Source organism: Anabrus simplex, chromosome 5 (assembly GCF_040414725.1).
Source record: "Anabrus simplex isolate iqAnaSimp1 chromosome 5, ASM4041472v1, whole genome shotgun sequence".
NCBI classification, from domain to species: domain Eukaryota; kingdom Metazoa; phylum Arthropoda; class Insecta; order Orthoptera; family Tettigoniidae; genus Anabrus; species Anabrus simplex.
In genome coordinates this window covers 181,449,769-181,468,207 of record NC_090269.1, presented here as the reverse complement: position 1 = coordinate 181,468,207, position 18,439 = coordinate 181,449,769, and the positions used below count along the sequence as shown (strand labels likewise).

The window sequence follows — 18,439 nt, the reverse complement described above, 5'->3', positions numbered from 1 at the left end:
AACGGAAAGAAGCAAAATGGATAAGGACTCAAACACAAACTAATAATATTTGGTTAAAAAGTGAAATCAAGTTTCTTTTTAAGGAAAAAAGTGTTATTGAATGCTAAATTATATTAAGCTCACTTAGAAGCACCTCTTACACTGGCCATATTAGAATGGGATTCATTCCAATGTCATATCAATTCTAAATTATCTAATATAGTTTCTATAAAAAATAAATTTAAAAAAAACCCTTGAATAAGAAATTAGACAACTTGATAAATCTGAAAATAAGTCATCTCCCAAAACTGATTCAGCTTCTCAGGCATTGAGTAATCATGAATTTCATTCACCAATTGGAAACCTGTCTAGTGTTCACTTCATTGAGATGGAACAGGATATCCTAAGCAAAGGTCCTAAATATAAATGGGTGAACCCTTCAATTATTCTTCAAATTTTAAAATCTACTGCATTCCCCATTTCAGATTATTCAAGATATGAACACTTGTCAGTAATTGAAATTTTCAAATTGTTTATTAACCAAGAATTCATAGAACATTTGGCAGAGGAAATTAGTTGTTATGCATTATTTTTGAATTGTCAGGACCCAAAAATAACAGCAGAATAAATATGCTATATACCTATAAAAAAAACCACCACTGATTTAGTTAAAAATAACTTTAATAAATTTAGTACTCTTAGTACCCTGGAAATTGAAGAATTCATAAAAATAATTTTATTACCACTATAGCAGAAGCAGAATTAGCCCTTAACAACATCCCTTTGGATAAGCAGGATAAGGTTAGGTATGAAATTAAAATTAAATTGAATAAAGTACACAGTAAACAAACGAATGAAAATTTCACTGGGTCCAAAAAAACCTACACAATCCAAGACAGAAAATTAAAGATAATGACCTAACAGTTACTAAGGCTGACAAAGGAACACTATGGTTATTCTAATAAAAAATTATTATATCAATAAAAGCGAACAATTTTTCACAGAGAATAACTTCACTAAAATGAAATAAAGTCCCCACTAACAAAATACAAAGGAACCTTAAACATTACCCCCTGTAGGTGGGGGACGCAGACAAAGAATACACCCACGGTATCCCCTGTCTGTCGTAAGAGGCGACTAAAAGGTGCGATCAAGGGATGATTGTATTAGAACCGTGCAACTACTTGTGATTAGTACCACTACGCGGGGAACACCATGGATCGCTTTTACTTGCATGTAGTATCATTATGTTAGGTACCAAATAGGTTTGTGATTAGCAGCACACAGGAGCACAGTGCGGTCAGCCCCCACACCACTTAGAGTGCACTGTCGGCTTTTACAGTACCTGTGATTAGTAGCACTATATGAGCGACACCATGGTTCTGGCTTACCTGTGATTAGTACCCACTATATGAGGAACATCATGGGATAGTACGAGTTCCTGTGGTAGTACACTTATGTGATGAACACCATAGGTTTGCGTTGCCTGTAAATAGCACCGCAATGTGCAAAACACCATAGGTCTGTATTACATGTGCAAATTTCATTACCTGTGAGTAGTACCATAATGTGTGAAATACCGCGAGTCTACGCAACTTTTGATTAGTACCGCAACATAACAAATACCATGGTTCTACATTCTTAGCGATAAGTACCATTATGAGGGGCCGATGACTTGGATTTTGGACCCCCTTTTAGACTACACGCACCAGGTGAGTTGGCCGCGCAGTCAGGGGCACGTGGCTGTGAGCTTGTATCCGGAAGATAGTGGGTTCGACTCCCACTGTCGGCAGCCCTGAAGATGGTTTTCCGTAGTTTCCCATTTTCACATCAGGCAACTGCTGGGGCTGTACCTTAATTAAGGCCACAGCCGCTTCCTTCCAACTCCTAAGCCATCTGACAGTAAGATGGTGGCCCCAGTCTTGAAAGCCAAGAATAACGGCTGAGAGGATACGTCATGCCGACCACACAACAGCTCAAAATCTGCAGGCCTTCGGGCTGAGTAGTAGTCACTTGGTAGGCAATGGCCCTTCACCATGAGGGGGAGTATAAATGACTAGCATTACCAGTGTTCTCTCTAGGACCATTTTACAGACCGTCTGGTTAACATAACCTAGATACATGATGGTTACATAATATTAATACAGATTTGAATCATCACGTGCTCAAAATTAAAATGTAAATACTGTAAAACTGTTTATCTAAATGATAAATCTTCATTATTGTTAGCATAACTGTATCAATTACATAAGAGTTTAAATGTGTAGTTTGACTATAACTTAGTATCGTGCGTGAGCAGTATCTGGATTAGCATGGAATCGCACGTGAGCACTCGATTCCTCATAATGTTACAAGCCTGTATGGCACTCCACGAGCAGTAGAATGCCAGAACATCTTGTTCATGATAATAATGCTAAAATAGTTTATCTGTCTGATATTACTGTTAATGCCCTCTGTGAATCAGTGGTAGAGATACCAGGTTCGAACCCACCAGAGGTCCTCAGATTTTTGAAGAGTGACACTCCATGTCGTACAATGTCAGCATGCAAAAGATATCTGGTGACATATTTGGCATTTACCCAACAAAATTCACTAAAATACAGCCTTAGATACCCAAGAGAGATTTGGTTTACTCTGCCATCTAGTAGGCCAAGAGTAAAACGGAACGTCGAAACTGACGAGCATGCAGCCAGATGGCATCAAATTAAGATATTTGCACACAGTAGCTGAGGCCATATTATTATTACTATTATTATTATTATTATTATTATTATTATTATTATTATTATTATTATTATTGTTAATGCCCTGAGGGGAATAAACTGAAAATTTATCTTATTCATTTTTTACGTAGTACTCTCCAGCCACCCGGCTGATGAAAATTGCAGGAGAATACACTGATTGCCATATGGTAAACTTTAGGAAGCCATATTAAGTAAAGTCTGTTTCTTTTCATTTTTTATGTCTCACCGGCACAATAGTACAACTAGGCTACATTACAATACACGACATAAGACACATGGACCAGAAATTTTCTTACAATTTTGCTTTATGTCACACCGACACAGATAGGTCTTATGGCGATGATGGGATAGGAAAGGGCTAGGAATGCGAAGAAAGCGACCATGGCCTTAAGGTACAGCCCTAGAATTTTCCTGGTGTGAAAATGGGAAACCAAAGAAAACCATCTTCAGGGCTGCCGACAGTGGGATTCGAACCCACTATCTCCCGAATGCAAGCTCGCAACTGCGCAACCCTAACCACATGGCCACTTGCTTGGAATGGATCAGAACGAACTATGCCACAATGCGTATAACTTGCCTTGGGATAGTATAAGTAAGTTACAAAACTCTAGAGTAAACAAATTCAATTCTCTGGTCCTGGAAATATTTGACAAGCATCCACCAAAGAAACAAGTAAGAATCACCCGCCTTTCTTCCGTGTGCTAAAGGCCAAGATAAGATCTGCTATGGTCAGCCATGACAAATTACAGGCAGACACATGACTTAAGATGATTTTGAGCAGTACAGGATTCCGAGAAAGAGAACCAAGCAGTTGATTAGAAATTCTAAATATAAATACTTTGAGGAACTGATGAAAAGCAACAGTCCGAGACAGAAATGGAGTAAATTACGTATGTTAGGTAAAGGTAAAGCCATTGAGCATCGTGTGCCAAGCATATCACGAGGGGATTTAAATGATCATTTTGCATGGCCAAGAATAGCCTTCACCTCCTTTCCTGAAAACTCATCACCATTGGCTGAGCAATTCTCTTTCAGAAATATCAGCTCGAATGAAGTTATATACTCTATTACTTCTGATGCCATACGTAATGATGACATTTCTATTTTATAATTAAGGATATCTTAGGAGTTGTTCTGCCAATACTAACACATATTTAACTACTTTGGAACATTCAAGAAGGTACTTTTTTTTTTTGTAACATATCTTTCTAGAAGCCAGACACATATATATAAAGAGATGATCTTGATGGTTACTGTGAGTTACTGAAATCAGTTATTGTTTGGAAGTTATTGGTTGACGAGTTATGGTGTAGCAAGGAATATACTTGTGACTTCGTGACATGCAGTAAAACACAGTCTCCATATTGAAGCAACATGCCTGTATGCAGTCAACTGTTTTATTTGTGTTCCAAGGTTGCAACCTCTATGTGCTGTGCTGGCAGTTGATTTTAATAATGGCGACTTTGTTGATATCCTCGAAGTGAAGTGTCTGTTACGATACTGTGATTAAGGTTATGTGTGTGTTAATTTGTGTATACATGTGAATAAAATTCATTGTAAAACTGACAGCATCTTGTGTGCGTCTTTGTGGCTACGTTAAAATTCACTAATTAGACCCATCCCAAAGAGCTCCAAGTTAGTTCCTCCTTCAAATTATCGTCCAGTATCCATCCTACCATCCTTATCCAAGGTGCTTGAACGTCTAGTTCACGCACAAGTTATTGAATACCTAACCAAGCATTCCCTCCTCAATCCCTTCAAATCCAGATTCAGAAAAGGACACAGCAAAGAGCTTTACTACGAGTGACAGATGTTATCAGACATGCAATGGACTAATGGGATTTAATTGCACTGACATCATTAGATATCAGTAGTGCATCTGACACTGTCAATCCACAGATACTACTACAGACACTTGGAGAACTAAATTTTAATAGTGTCACTTCGATTTTTTCCCCCTTTTATCTTGAAAATTTGTTGGCAACGTGTGAGAGTGGGAAAATGAGTTCAGGATGGCAAAATAAGTGCCTCAGTGTCCCTCATGGGTCGGTCCTCAGAACGCCTATTTGTCATCCAAATTAATGACATATCAAAAGCTCTTAAATTCTGCAAATTGCAAGTGTATGCAGATGATGTACAGATTTACTACCATTCAAAACCGAGTGATAGATACTGCAATTATTAGAATAAATTCTGACCTACAACATATTAGTGACTATGCGAAAAAAAAAAAAAAAAAAGAGCTTATTAATAAACCTGAATAAAACTCAAGTTGTTGTTGATGTTGTTGTTATTATTATTATATATGTGAATAAGCTCATTAAGACAACACAAAATACTTCATTCTTTTACTGTGGGCTTCCTTTCTGTCTTCACACCAGGTGTTTTCAGACTTCTTCTTTGGCCTTTCCTCTTGGTCAACTTGCCATTTATGAATTTCGGATCTGAAGATTACCCTGTTTTGGACATCTGCTGGTGTAATTCCTGCCTGTTTCAAATCGGTCTTCATTTCACCAATCCATTTCATTGTGTCTGTTTTAGCCTTACTCCTATTTTCATAGAATTCAACTATTTGTTTGGCAAGTCTGTCTGGATGCATTCTTTTAATATGACCATAAAATCTTAGCCTGCATTTTCTAATATCACTGTGAATATTTGTGTGTTATTTGATCTCCTGTCTGCCTCTCAGTTGGTATTGTCCGTTGGTGCATTTCGGGCCTAGAATTTTTCTTATGATTTTGCATTTCTTTTTCTCAATGTTTTCAATGTCTGTTTTCCTTTTCAAAATTAGCATCTCTGACCCACAAAGACATTCTGGTTTAATGACTGTATTGTAGTGCCTCAGTTTTGTATTCTTGAAGATACATTTTTGTTAGATATTTTGGGTTAGTCGATGTGCAGTTTCCATCTTTCGGCATCTTATTTCATTGGCTTTTGTTTCTAGTCCATTTTCCTGAATTGCTTCACCAAGGTACTTAAATTATGATACTCGTTTAATTTTGTCATACTTTGTTTCCATGAATTTTGGTGCATGTTTGTTGCAGGTCATGTATTCGGTCTTTTCAAAAGAAATCTCAAAGCTGACTTCTCCGCAATTTCTTTCAGGAGTTCAATCTGATTTTTGGGCTGTTGAAATGTCTCTGGTTAGTATTGCTAGGTCATACACAAATGTTAAGCAATCTATCGCTAGTTTTCCTCTGTCTAACGTGATTGGTTGGTGAATTTTGAGGACCAATTTTTGTTTGCACCATTCTTGTATCACTTTTTCCAGGACGCAGTTGAAAAGTAAGGGTGAGAGTCCATCCCCTTGTCTTACTCCCATTTTGATTTTAAAGGGATCTGAGGTTTCCCCCATGAATTTAACCTTGTACTTCGTGTCTGTTTTATGATTGAAAGTATTTTCATGTCTAAACCTTGTTCTTTCAATATTTGAAAGTGTGATTTGTGATCCACTAAATCACAGACTTTTTTTGAAATCAACGAATGTGAGACTAAATTTTTGCTACAAATTCTCTGATGTCTTAGGATTAGCTTTAGGTTCGAGATTTGCTCTGGAAACGATCGGCCTGGTCTGAATCCTGCCTGATATTCTCCTATTTGTGGTTCTAGTTGTTGTCGTTGTTGTACTCTATCAAGAAGACACTGGGATAGAATTTTGTATGAAACAGATACTAGTGAGATTCCTCTGTTTACATCTGTTCTGTCTCCCTTCTTGTATAGCGGGTGAATTAATGCATTCTTCCACAGTCTTCTGGGATTTGTTCTGTTTTCCAAATGTCTTGCATGATTTTTGTGATTTCTTTAATGGTGTTTGGGCCTGCTGATTTGAGTACTTTTGCTGTGATTCCATGCTCACCTGATGCTTTGTTGTTTTAAAGTCTTTTGATCTGACTTGTGATTTCTTCTTCATCTGGTGACAATGAATTTGGATTAGTATTTTCAGGTTCTAGAGGAGAAAATCTTTGTGTTGGTTCTAGACAGTTCAGTAATTCTTTAAAATATCTGGTGAGTTCCTCACAGTTTTCTTGGTTGTTTAGTGCCAACTGTCCATTTTCTTTCTTGAAGCAGAGACTTTGTTGTTGATATCCTGCAAGCTTAGTTTTGAAGTTCTTGTAGAAATTTTGTGTGTTGTTTCTCTCAAAGTCTTTCTCGATTTCAAGTAGTTGATCCTTTTCAAATTTCCTTTTGGTTTGTCTGATCAGTTGAGCTGTCTCTTTCCTCACTGCCAGGAATGTTTTGTAGTTATTCTCCATCTTTTTGCTGTTCCAGGTGTTGTAAGCCTTCTGTCAAGATTGCATTGCTTATTCACACTCCTTATTCCACCAAGAGTCTCTCTTCTTTTTCTGCAGAGAAATTAGTGTTTGTGCTGTTGTAATCAGTTTGCTTTTGAGCTGTTGCCAATATTTTGCCTTCTTTCCCTCTAATTCTTCTGTGAGAGATGATTGGATTCTAGTGGGATCAAATTTTGGGATTAATAGTTTCTTCTTTGTGAATCTGAGGTTTCAACTGTAGTTTGATTCTTGTCCGGTAATGATCTGAGTCTATGTTTGCACCCCTTCTGACTTAAACATTCATCATTTCTCTGTGGTTTGGATAAGAGATTGCTACATGGTCAATTTGGAATTTGCCAATGAGCGTGTTCGGTGATCTGTCATTTGTTTTGATGGTTTCTTTTTGAAGTGTGTTGACATGATTTTAAGATTGAATATCCTGCAGAGTTCGACTAATCTTTGACCATTTTGGTTGGTCCATTCATGTGCTGCGAATTTTTCTATTGTTTATCTGTGTTTTCTTTCTTTGCCTAATTGTGCATTAAGGATTTTTATGTGGTTTGGAGGAATTTTGGATATTATTTCATCTAGAGTTTCCCAGGACATTCCCTCTGTTTGCGTGTCAGTCCAGATTGACATGCCTCATGTTCTTAGGACTGGAGTGGTGAGTTCCAGAACGTGAATTTCTAGCCACACCTCTGGTGATCAGATGCTGACCACTTTGCCACTTGCTGCAAGTCAAATGTGTGCATTTGAGTTGGCTCTTCCGTCCTCTCTGCCATTGGAGTATGTCCTCTTCTGCTTTCCAGGCCGTTGACCATTTTCCCTTTCCCTCAGTTGATCCACGGGTGCTAATTTGGCTATGCTTTATTCACATCTGTCCTGCATATCTACGGGAACTTCACCTATCAGCCATTGGGACACGCCGTGTCGGGGTTGAGGGCCCCCACCCCAGTGTATCACTGCCGCTGCTGCTAAAAGTGGCGTGATTTTAAGAATTTGTTTGTCTGTTTTATTTTTGAAGAGTCTGTAGTTCCCAAAATCCATTGTGTTTTCGTCAGTCAATCTTGCTGCTGCTGGGGAAGAAGTGGTGGTGGTCCTTTACATGGATCGTGGATGTTGCAGCAAATAACACCGGACAGCTTATGAGAAGATCAGGTGTCGACATCCCTCAGCTTGACTTTCACCACCACATCGTGCAGACCTATCTCAAGACGTACGAGAATCCACTATCTGGTCCAGGACATTCCACTGGAACTGTTAACCAAGGTTGCACCTCCAATCATGTTCACTTAGATAGCAGAGATCATCTTGTAGCATCTTGTAATCGCCACAGCAGTGCTGAAATTAACTGTTTCAGCACCTTACGTACACAGTGTACGAAATGCAACATTGGACTCTGCTTTCCTTAATTTGTTCCTCATCCTACAGGGTTTTTAAAAAATTGACCAAATTAATAAACAATTGCTTTTTCTTATGGCTCTTACATTTTTAATTCCATGGTTTGATGTACCAGTATATTCTTCACAAGTGTTTTCGTACATTATACACTGCCTGACAAAAAAGCAAAGTACTCAGGAGTGGTTGAAAGTGAATGAACTACATATGCTGAAAGATCATGTGCCTTTATTGAACTAATTACAATATGGGATGAAAGACACAAGGCCATTGGCAGCTACTGGTGAAATGTTGGTGCCAGGTTAGTAGGGTGTCGCAAACACCCCCACCTCCGCCATCCCTTGCTGCAATGCATGCCCTTATACAGTTCGGAATGGTGTCAAACAGTATTTGAATCCTCTCCTGACGCAAGTTCATCCATCCAGAGTTGTTGCAGCTGTCCCTCCAGATCTCGCAAGTTGGTATTGGGAAGGAGTCCCCTTCCAATGTCATCCCATGTGTTCAATGATGGAGAGGTCCGGGGATCTTGCTGGCCAAGCGAGGACCTCAACATGCTCTAGGTAGTCCATAGACACACGTGCTGGGTGTGGACATGCATTATCTTGTTGGAAAACTGTCTCAGGGTGCTGTGCCATAAGGGGTAGGACGTGCGGACGCAGAATGTCTGTGACGTATCGCTGTGTCTGCCGCCTTACCGACTATCAGCAGCAGAAGTTAAACGTGACACTGTGCCATCAAAGTCTGCCGAAGCACTATTAGAGATGACCTGAATGCATATCCTATGGCTCCCCACACCATGATGCCAGGGATTATGCCCATGTGTCTTTCTACAATATGGGCAGGATCTGCCCTCGACGCCGTCAAACTCCTCACTGAACATGATGAGATACCAGTCGTCCTCTGTCCATGTCAAGGCGCCACTCCAAACGCAGGTGTTGGTGTTCTGGTGTCAATGGCAACCGATACATGGAATGACAGGACCCCAATATGGCGGATGTTGTTGTCGAGATACTGTGCGGGAACTCACAGGATGTTACAGAGTTTTCAGTACATATTCGCTGTTGGCGGGTGCCGAAGTTATGGGATCCCGCAATGCTTTGCACACCATACGACGGTCCTGCCTCAGGGTGGTGTTTGTTGGTCGACCCGAACCTGCAAGACGAGCCACTGTGACATCTGAATGACCCACATCCCTGCCAATTGTACGATACGACCAACCAGACTCGTGCAGTCCCACAATGCGGCCTCTGTCAAAGGCTGTCTAATGCATCTGCGAGGCATCGTGGCTGCAAGTCTTGTTTAACTGTGTGACTCACAGCAGTTGACTGGTAACAACTTATCAACAACAGGACAGTGCCATCATGAATGCACTCTGGTGACTGTTCTAAACATTACAGATCCTTATAAATCTAATCATTTACTCACACTCCAATTGTATGCACGTATACTGAAACGGGATAATATTGGTTTACTCCTTCTAGGTGCCTAACTTTTTTTTTTTGTCAGGCGGTGTATGTTGATTTTGTAGAATGTGCTTGCTGTCCATTAAAATAATCATACGTTTACAATGACATTAATGATTAAACGACACTCCCACTTAGCATGATCGTATGAACATGGCATATACCACGAAAATAGTTCAACAGAGACAGCTGGTAATTCACAAGAATATCTAAGTAAGGTGTAGAAATACAGTCATGAAACAAAAAAAAGACACCAAACAAAAATCCAAAATTCTGCCATCAATGAGTTAATCCGGTCAACTTATGCTCCCCAATTGGTCAGGATTAATGAGTTTCTTCTGTACTTTGTTACATGTAACAGCCTTCATCTAAGAGGAAATGTTCAATTCTTTGAATAGTGATATTCATTATGCTTAATAAAATATTATTTTCTCTTTTAATAAATCCAACATTTCATGCTTTTTCATTTGCAATGTATGCATTTTCACACAGCAGTTTTCAGATGATCGTCTTCAACCAATTTCTACACACTCTAATGATGTTGAGAGTATGAACATTTTACATATAATGTCTACTTTTTTGTATAACAGGTATGAATAATTACTGCTGTAAAACATACCTCTGCTGGGTCCACAATAATAACCTGATTTTTCTCAAGGCATCGAGAAAATTTAGCAGCTGTAGCACATCCACCAGATCCACCACCAACTACCAAAAGCCTACAACTGAAAAAAATTAAATAGGTACTTAGTATCTAAAAAACCAACCTAAGGACAATATGATACTAGGAATGAAAAGGATATATGCACACAATACATTTTAGTTTAATCTACATAGAAACACACACAGTAGGAACTTGATTATCCAGACTAAATGGTACTATGGGTCATCCAGATACGCAAAAATCTGGATAATCGCATTCAAAATTTTAATGTAATAAAATAAACATACAATAGGTACAATACAGTAGGTACATGAAATATTAATGAACAATTATGAAATGCAGACTAATGAAATAAACATACAAGACAATATATACAACATTTATGAAAAATTATGAAGCCTCAAAGCTTAAGTAACATACTGACACAGCAAAAAGGAGAAGAAGAAGTTATTTGCATCTGGATAACCAAAGATCTAGATAACTAAGGTATGGTTAATCAAGTTTCTACTGTAAATTGATAAGCTGTTTTCTGGTAATGGAAATTGTGAGAAAATGGCTGAACACATTCAAATGACCCTCTAACTTAAAGAGTACAATCAGAAGGACTTTGGAGAGATTGTAGTTTTTATCAGGTTGCTGATTTTTCCACAAAATATTTTCTTTCAAATACAGTGCAGGCTCAGTAATTCTGTCCTCTCAGGACCAGAGGAATGTTAAACTACTGGAAAAGCCAGATTACTGGGATGTATAGGCAATGACTTCTGGTTTTATTAAAAAAAAAAAAGGTTATGCACATTTTATTTAATACTGTATGTACTGTATGTTATCTGCTGACCCCACACTGTAGCGAAAGAAGGGAGCCTGCATCTTACCCAGACACTTTGGGTTCGATTCCTAGGCAGATTAAGGATTTTTACCTGGATCCGAGGTCCACTCAGCCTACGTGATTAAAACTGAGGAGCTATCTGATGGTAAGAGTGTGGCCCCTGTTGTGTGTGTCCTCCGCATCGCAAGCTCAGCGCCTACAAGCTCCGCAACCCGCCGCAGCACCGAAGTTTCTAGCAGCTGCGAGGTGTCTTCACCGCGCCTGGCACGCTCACCGATGACGTCAGCCAGCGATATATAAGGAGCTTCGCTCCGAGGCTCTCCAGGACTACCCCAATGTTCGACGACCAGACCACACCGCAAGTCAGACACGGAGGCATTCCTCTTGAAAACGTGTTTTGAACAGGTGGACAAATTGTTGGCCGTGAGGTTTCACCTCTGAACATTGCCTCATTATCCTGATCCCCGTAGCCACGTCGAGCCCCGAGTATAGCATTCTGCTACTCCCTTTAGTCCTCACTAGTGCTCCGACGTCCACCTTAGCATTCTGCTATTTGAATAAATTAATGCAAGTTCCTTGCAAGTATAAACCTAGTACCAGCATTCTGCCTCTCTCTACAAGTTACGCTTGTAATTTCACAGAAGATAGTTTTCGACTATCAGGACAATTTATTAGTGAAACAGACAATCTCCTCAAGATAGAACTAAGTGTATATAGAACTCTCGTATTGTATAATTGTACATATGCAACAGACATTCAATTTAAGATTTAATTTCAACATTAACTGCGTGCATTCAAACAAGTTTCAAGAAGAATTCAGTTTTATTTCTCATATATATTGTATCAAATCATTGAAACAATAAACTTTATGTTGTGTCACTGTATACCAAGTTCCTTGTATACAACACAACAAAATTGGCGACGAGGAAAACTTCATCGCAGGTCTCGCCAATTTAACAAAATTAGCGACGAGGAAAAGTTCTTAGTGCGTGTCGCCAACAAAATTGGCGACGAGGTAAAGTTACGAGTAGGCACCGCCAATTCAACAAAATTGGTGACGAGGTAAAGTGCAGTGTAAATCTCGACAATTTAACAAAATTAACAAGAAGGAAAAGTTACGTTCAGGTCCCGCCAATTCAACAAACTTGACAACGAGGAACACTTTATTCGTGGTTTCGCCATATCACCAGTCTCGCTAAGGGAAACAAGCTTGCTACGCCAGCATTTCGCATTTATGCAGTGCAATTCTTCCCAGTGTTCGCCCCGTTCGAACTACGGACAGCAGGCTATCATTTCACGCCTCACACACGAGCACCTGTCCCTCCAAGCTCTCTTTCTCTCTCATTCACGGGCGAGCCATTGAAGGTCAAGCTCCCAGCTGGTCTACTTACACGCTGTCTCGCAAGTAGTGCTCCCTGTCTCATCTGTCATCATGGCTACTACAGAACAGTTAGCTGCTATACTGCAGCTTTGCAACAGCAACAATTCATGCAGCAACAGCAGACAACACTGCTTACAGCAATCCAAGCCCTCTCTGCATCTACACAGCCCACCGCCGTTCCTCAATTTTCTACGTTCGACCCGGAAAAAGAAGAATGGTCAGTGTACTTAGCCAGACTTCAACAACACTTCATCTGCCACTCCATCACGGACGACAAGCGCCAACGAGCTCTTTTTCTCAGTTCCATAGGAAATCCTACCTGTGAACTACTCCAGAAATTAAGCCCAGAAGAGCAGATATCAGAAGTTCCCTTTACACAGCTCCTTGCTCGTATCACTGAGCATTATGCTAAAGATTCTCATATCATAGCAGCTCGCTACAAGTTTTTTCAATGCAGGATGAAACCGCAACAGACTCGCACTGAATGGATTGTGGAATTACGAGGTCTCACCAAGAGTTGTAAATTTACCTGTTCCAAGGATGGTTGTAACACGCCTTACACAGACTCACTCATTAGGGACATGGTTATTCTACATACTCCCAACGACAAAGTCCGTTTCGACGCTGTAAAGAGTAGTAACCCTTCTTTGGAAGAAGTACAGCATATTGCCACAGTCTATGAGATGACTACGAAGACTGCAGCTGAAATAGCTACGAAACATGAAGTCTCTCACGTATCTCCTATGGCCAGGACGCCTTCTGCTCCTTCGAACCGCAAAGTCAGCTCGCTCCCTTCCAAGCGTGCCTGACAGGTTCATTCTCGCTCTTCTACGAAGAAGCACAATTCTCACAACACTCCTCAGCTCCTGCCTTCCTGCAGAGGATGTTTTAAGCATCACGAACGTCGTGACTGCCATTTCTTCAAAGCCACATGTGATCGATGTCACAAAGTAGGACACATCAAGACTGTCCGTAAAAGTATGTCCCGCCCTGCCAGTACTCTACCAGCAAAGAAACCTAGTACGAAGACATGACAAGACATGGAAGTGGATCAGATTAATCTTATTCTTCCTACTAGAAATTCTAGCAAGATCATTATTCCGATCTCTTTCCCCGATCACACTACTAATTTTCAATTAGATACTGGATCACCTGTCTCAATCATCAACCTTGCTACGTACCACAACTTGGGATCGCCGTCTTTCTTTCCTGCTGACGTTCAACTTGTTATGTTTAACAAGAAGAAATTTGACATTAAGGACCAAATCACTATTCCTGCCAGCTATAAGGATATTCATAAGGTCGTTACCTTGCTCGTAGTCAATAACTACACTGCCTCTAATATTCTCGGCATGGATCTATTCAATTTATTCGGTTTCCAAATTCATGACAACGTCAATGTAGTCTCAGCCTTACAGCCTACCTCTGATGTCACCAATCTCCTAGAACAATTTCCAGAAGTCTTCGAATCTACATTAGGCACAGCCAAAGACTACACAGCTCATATCCAGCTGAAATCAGGAGCCAAGCCTCGCTTTTTCAAAGTGCGTCCAGTCCCACTTGCACTTCAGGGCCAAGTTACTCACGAGTTACGATGGATAGCAGACGGTATAGTAGTTCCCGTCAATTCCAGTAAATGGGCTACGCCACTCATCGTAGTTAAGAAAACTAATGGCAAAATTCGCATTTGTGGTGATTTTCGCTCCACTATCAACGCTCAAGTTGAAACCAACGTTTTTCCAATTCCCCGTCCTGAGGACTTATTTCTCCGTTTAGCCGGTGGACAGTTCTTCTCCAAAGTTGATCTCAAAGAAGCCTATCTGCAGCTACTTTTAGACAAAGAATCCAAGCAGTGTCTCGCGCTGAATACCCCTCTTGGACTTCTCCAGCTTCAGCGCCTACCTTTCGGTGTCTCTTCCTCCACTGCGATTTTCCAGCGCTATTTAGCACAGCTTACTGCCTCTATTCCAGGTTGTGCTAACTACCTTGATGACATTCTTGTCACTGGCAAAGATCATCAAGAGCACCTGCATAATCTGCGCCTACTCCTCACCAAATTGAAGGAAAATGGCCTCCGAGCGAATCTCACTAAATGTACGTTTTTTCAACCTCAAGTTCACTACCTAGGTCATATCATTGATAAAACTGGCATTCGACCTAGCGAACGGAACGTCTCTGCCATTGTCAACATGCCCGCACCGCAGAACCTTAAGCAGCTTCAATCATTCATAGGCAAAGCGAACTATTATAGCAAGTTCATTCCACGCTTCGCTTCAGTAGCAGCTCCTCTGAATGCCTTACGCATGAAAGGTGCTAAATTTCATTGGTCTCATCAATGTCAACATGCCTGGAAGACTATCAACAAGGCCCTTGTCCACGCTGTCAAGCTGACTCATTTTCAGCCCGGTAAGTTCCTCACTCTCGCCACGGACGCATCTGATTATAGACTCGGCGCTGTTCTCTCCCAGAAGGATCGTCACGGACAAGAACGTCCTATAGCCTTCGCTTCGAAGACACTCAAAGAGCATCAACGTCACTACTCTCAAATCAAGAAAGAAGCTTTAGCTATTATATTTGGTATTCGCCGTTTCAACGAGTATCTCTATGGCAACCATTTCCTCATCATTACTGATCACAAGCTTCTTGTTCACTTATTCCACCCCGGTAATAAGATCCCTGAACATTCTCTAAGGAAACTGCAAAAATGGTCCATATTTCTGTCTGACTTCTCTTATCAGATAGTCTATCGTAGCACATCCCAGCATTGTAATGCTGATGCTCTCTCTCGCTTACCTGTAGATCCTGATACCACTTTCGATTCTCAAGAATGTGCATGTCTTCAGTTAGACATAGAACTTGAAAGACACAGTCTCCAGTTTTCCCATTGATGCTACTTGCATCGCCAAAGCAACTGATAAGGATAGTATACTACCTACAGTATGTACTTATATCCGCAACGGTTGGCCTCTTCAAACCAAGCTTCCTACCAGCCTTGCACCTTATCGTCTATAGCATCGTCTCACAACTCGAGCCGGAGTAATACTATTGGAAACAGGCACCCTCTTCCAAGTGGTTATCCCACTTAGTCTACACAGACAAGTTCTCGACTTATTACATGAAGGACATTGGGGAATATCACGCACCAAGCAACTCACCCGTCAACACTGCTATTGGCCCGGTATTGACGCCGACACTGAGCGCCTCATCCGCCACTGTGACCCATGTCAGATACATCAGAATGCACCGTCATCTGACCTAGCTCCATGGCCTCCTGCTACTTCTCTATGGGAACGAGTACACACAGACTTCGCTGGACCTTTTCTCAACTCTATGTGGCTCATAGTGATAGATTCTCTATCCAACTTTCCGTACGTCGTAGAAATGCATTCTACTACTACAGAAGCTACCATTCGTGCACTTCAGAATATTTTCACTACTGAAGGTTTACCTCAAGTGCTCATTTCAGATAATGGACCCCAATTTACTGCCACTAACTGCCAGAACTTCTGTACACATAATGGCATTCGGCATATTCTAGCACCGCTTTTTCACCCACAGTCTAATGGTGAAGCTGAACGTTTTGTACAAACATTCAAGAAAAGCATGAAGGAAGCTGTATCTTCAGGTTTAAGTAAAGATCAAGCATTACTCCAACTCCTAGGACGATATAGGACTATGCCTGGTTCTGACAACCTCACTCCAGCCCACAAGCTTCATGGACGCCCTCATCGCACTTTGCTTTCTATGTTGCAGCCTCTTCCTGCCCAGCCGCAGCGCTCACAGCCTAAGTTCAACGTTCATGACAAAGTCTATGTCCGGACTTTCAAGTCCAATCCTCCCTGGATACCTGGTATCATCTGCCGTACCTTGGGCCATCGTCTCTACGACATCCAGACTGCAGAGAAATGCATCTGCCACCACCAAGACCAGATCCGCTTCCGCTATCGTCCATCTCCTTCTGTTGATTCACTTGTCCTGCCTAACAAGTCTATTGCAGAACGAGCTCTGGACCATTTCTTTTCAGGACAATTCTACGCTCCTTCGCCCAGACAACACAACTGACCCGGCCGACTTTCCAGCCCAGCATCGCTGCCGCCACCAGCGCCGTTGCTGCTTTGCACCGTACCGGCGTAATTAGGAGGGGAGGGTGTTCTGTGTGTCCTCCGCATCGCAAGCTCTGCGCCTACAAGCTCCGCAACCCGCAGCTGCGAGGTGTCTTCACCGCGCCTGGCACGCTCACCGATGACGTCAGCCAGCGATATATAAGGAGCTTCGCTCCGAGGCTCTCCAGGACTACCCCAATGTTCGACGACCAGACCACACCGCAAGTCAGACACGGAGGCATTCCTCTTGAAAACGTGTTTTGAACAGGTGGACAAATTGCTGGCCGTAAGGTTTCACCTCTGAACATTGCCTCATTATCCTGATCCCCGTAGCCACGTCGAGCCCCGAGTATAGCATTCTGCTACTCCCTTTAGTCCTCACTAGTGCTCCGACATCCACCTTAGCATTCTGCTATTTGAATAAATTAATGCAAGTTCCTTGCAAGTTAAACCTAGTACCAGCATTCTGCCTCTCTCTACAAGTTACGCTTGTAATTTCACAGAAGATAGTTTTTGACTATCAGGACAATTTATCAGTGAAACAGACAATCTCCTCAAGATAGAACTAAGTGTATATAGAACTCTCGTATTGTATAATTGTACATATGCAACAGACATTCAATTTAAGATTTAATTTCAACATTAACTGCGTGCATTCAAACAAGTTTCAAGAAGAATTCAGTTTTATTTCTCATATATATTGTATCAAATCATTGAAACAATAAACTTTATGTTGTGTCACTGTATACCAAGTTCCTTGTATACAACAGCCCCAGTCTAGAAAGCCAAGAATAATGGCCGAGAGGATTCCTCGTGCTGACCACATGTCACCTTGTGATCTGGATGGAGACCTTCAGATTGAGTACTGGTCGCTTAGTAGGCCAAGGTCCATCAGGGCTGAAGTGCCATAGGATTTAGTTTTCTTGGCATGTTATATATGCTAGGAAACCATCCACTAGAAAGTGTGGAAAACTTTACATAAATTGGCAGTGTAATATCCCGAGATACACTAGCCACAAATGAGGTGGCAAATAGAGTGCAGAAGAGCTCTCACCTTTACCAGCAACTACAAACACTCCTATGGGAACCCAAAATACCAAGAAAATCAAAGCTGCTGATGTTCAATCAGTACTTCATACCACTCTTAACCTATGGTATCAAAATCTGCACCCTCACTAAGAAAGACTCATCAAGGTTGCAGGCATCTGAGATGAAGTTCCTTAGGTCCACAATTCAAAAAGGAAAACTGGACAAGTTAAGGAATGACGTGGTTAGAAAGAAAGCTGGGATTGAGACATCATTGTTAGATTGGGTCAGCATGTCCATACTGAGGAGGTTCAGCCATGTAATGAGGATGGAGCCAACAAGGACAGCTTATGTCAACTTGGGAGAGACATGTAGCAAAACAAATGGTGGGAAGACCAAGAACCCACTAGATGGACATCGTAAAGATGGACATTGCAGATTGGGGAAGAATGCAGGAGAGCATCATTAACAACAGAATGTATCTCAATAAGACAGAGTGGAAGAGGCTCACAAACAGCACCCAGGAAAATGGAACTGTAAAATAATTATGATGTATGTATGTATGTATGTATGTATGTATGTAT

The 18,439-nt window shown here is 41.1% G+C and overlaps 1 protein-coding gene across 4 annotated transcripts in view; it reads right to left on the bottom strand.

Annotated features, from left to right (window-relative positions):
- Sqor (Sulfide quinone oxidoreductase) overlaps positions 1-18,439 on the bottom strand; it is a 274,946-nt gene that overhangs the window by 155,637 nt on the left and 100,870 nt on the right. For all 4 annotated transcript variants that reach the window (XM_067147202.2, XM_067147203.2, XM_067147205.2 and 1 more), the window contains one exon: positions 10,475-10,580. In XM_067147202.2, coding sequence (XP_067003303.2) covers positions 10,475-10,580 — 106 coding nt within the window. The remainder of the gene's footprint in view (positions 1-10,474; positions 10,581-18,439) is intronic.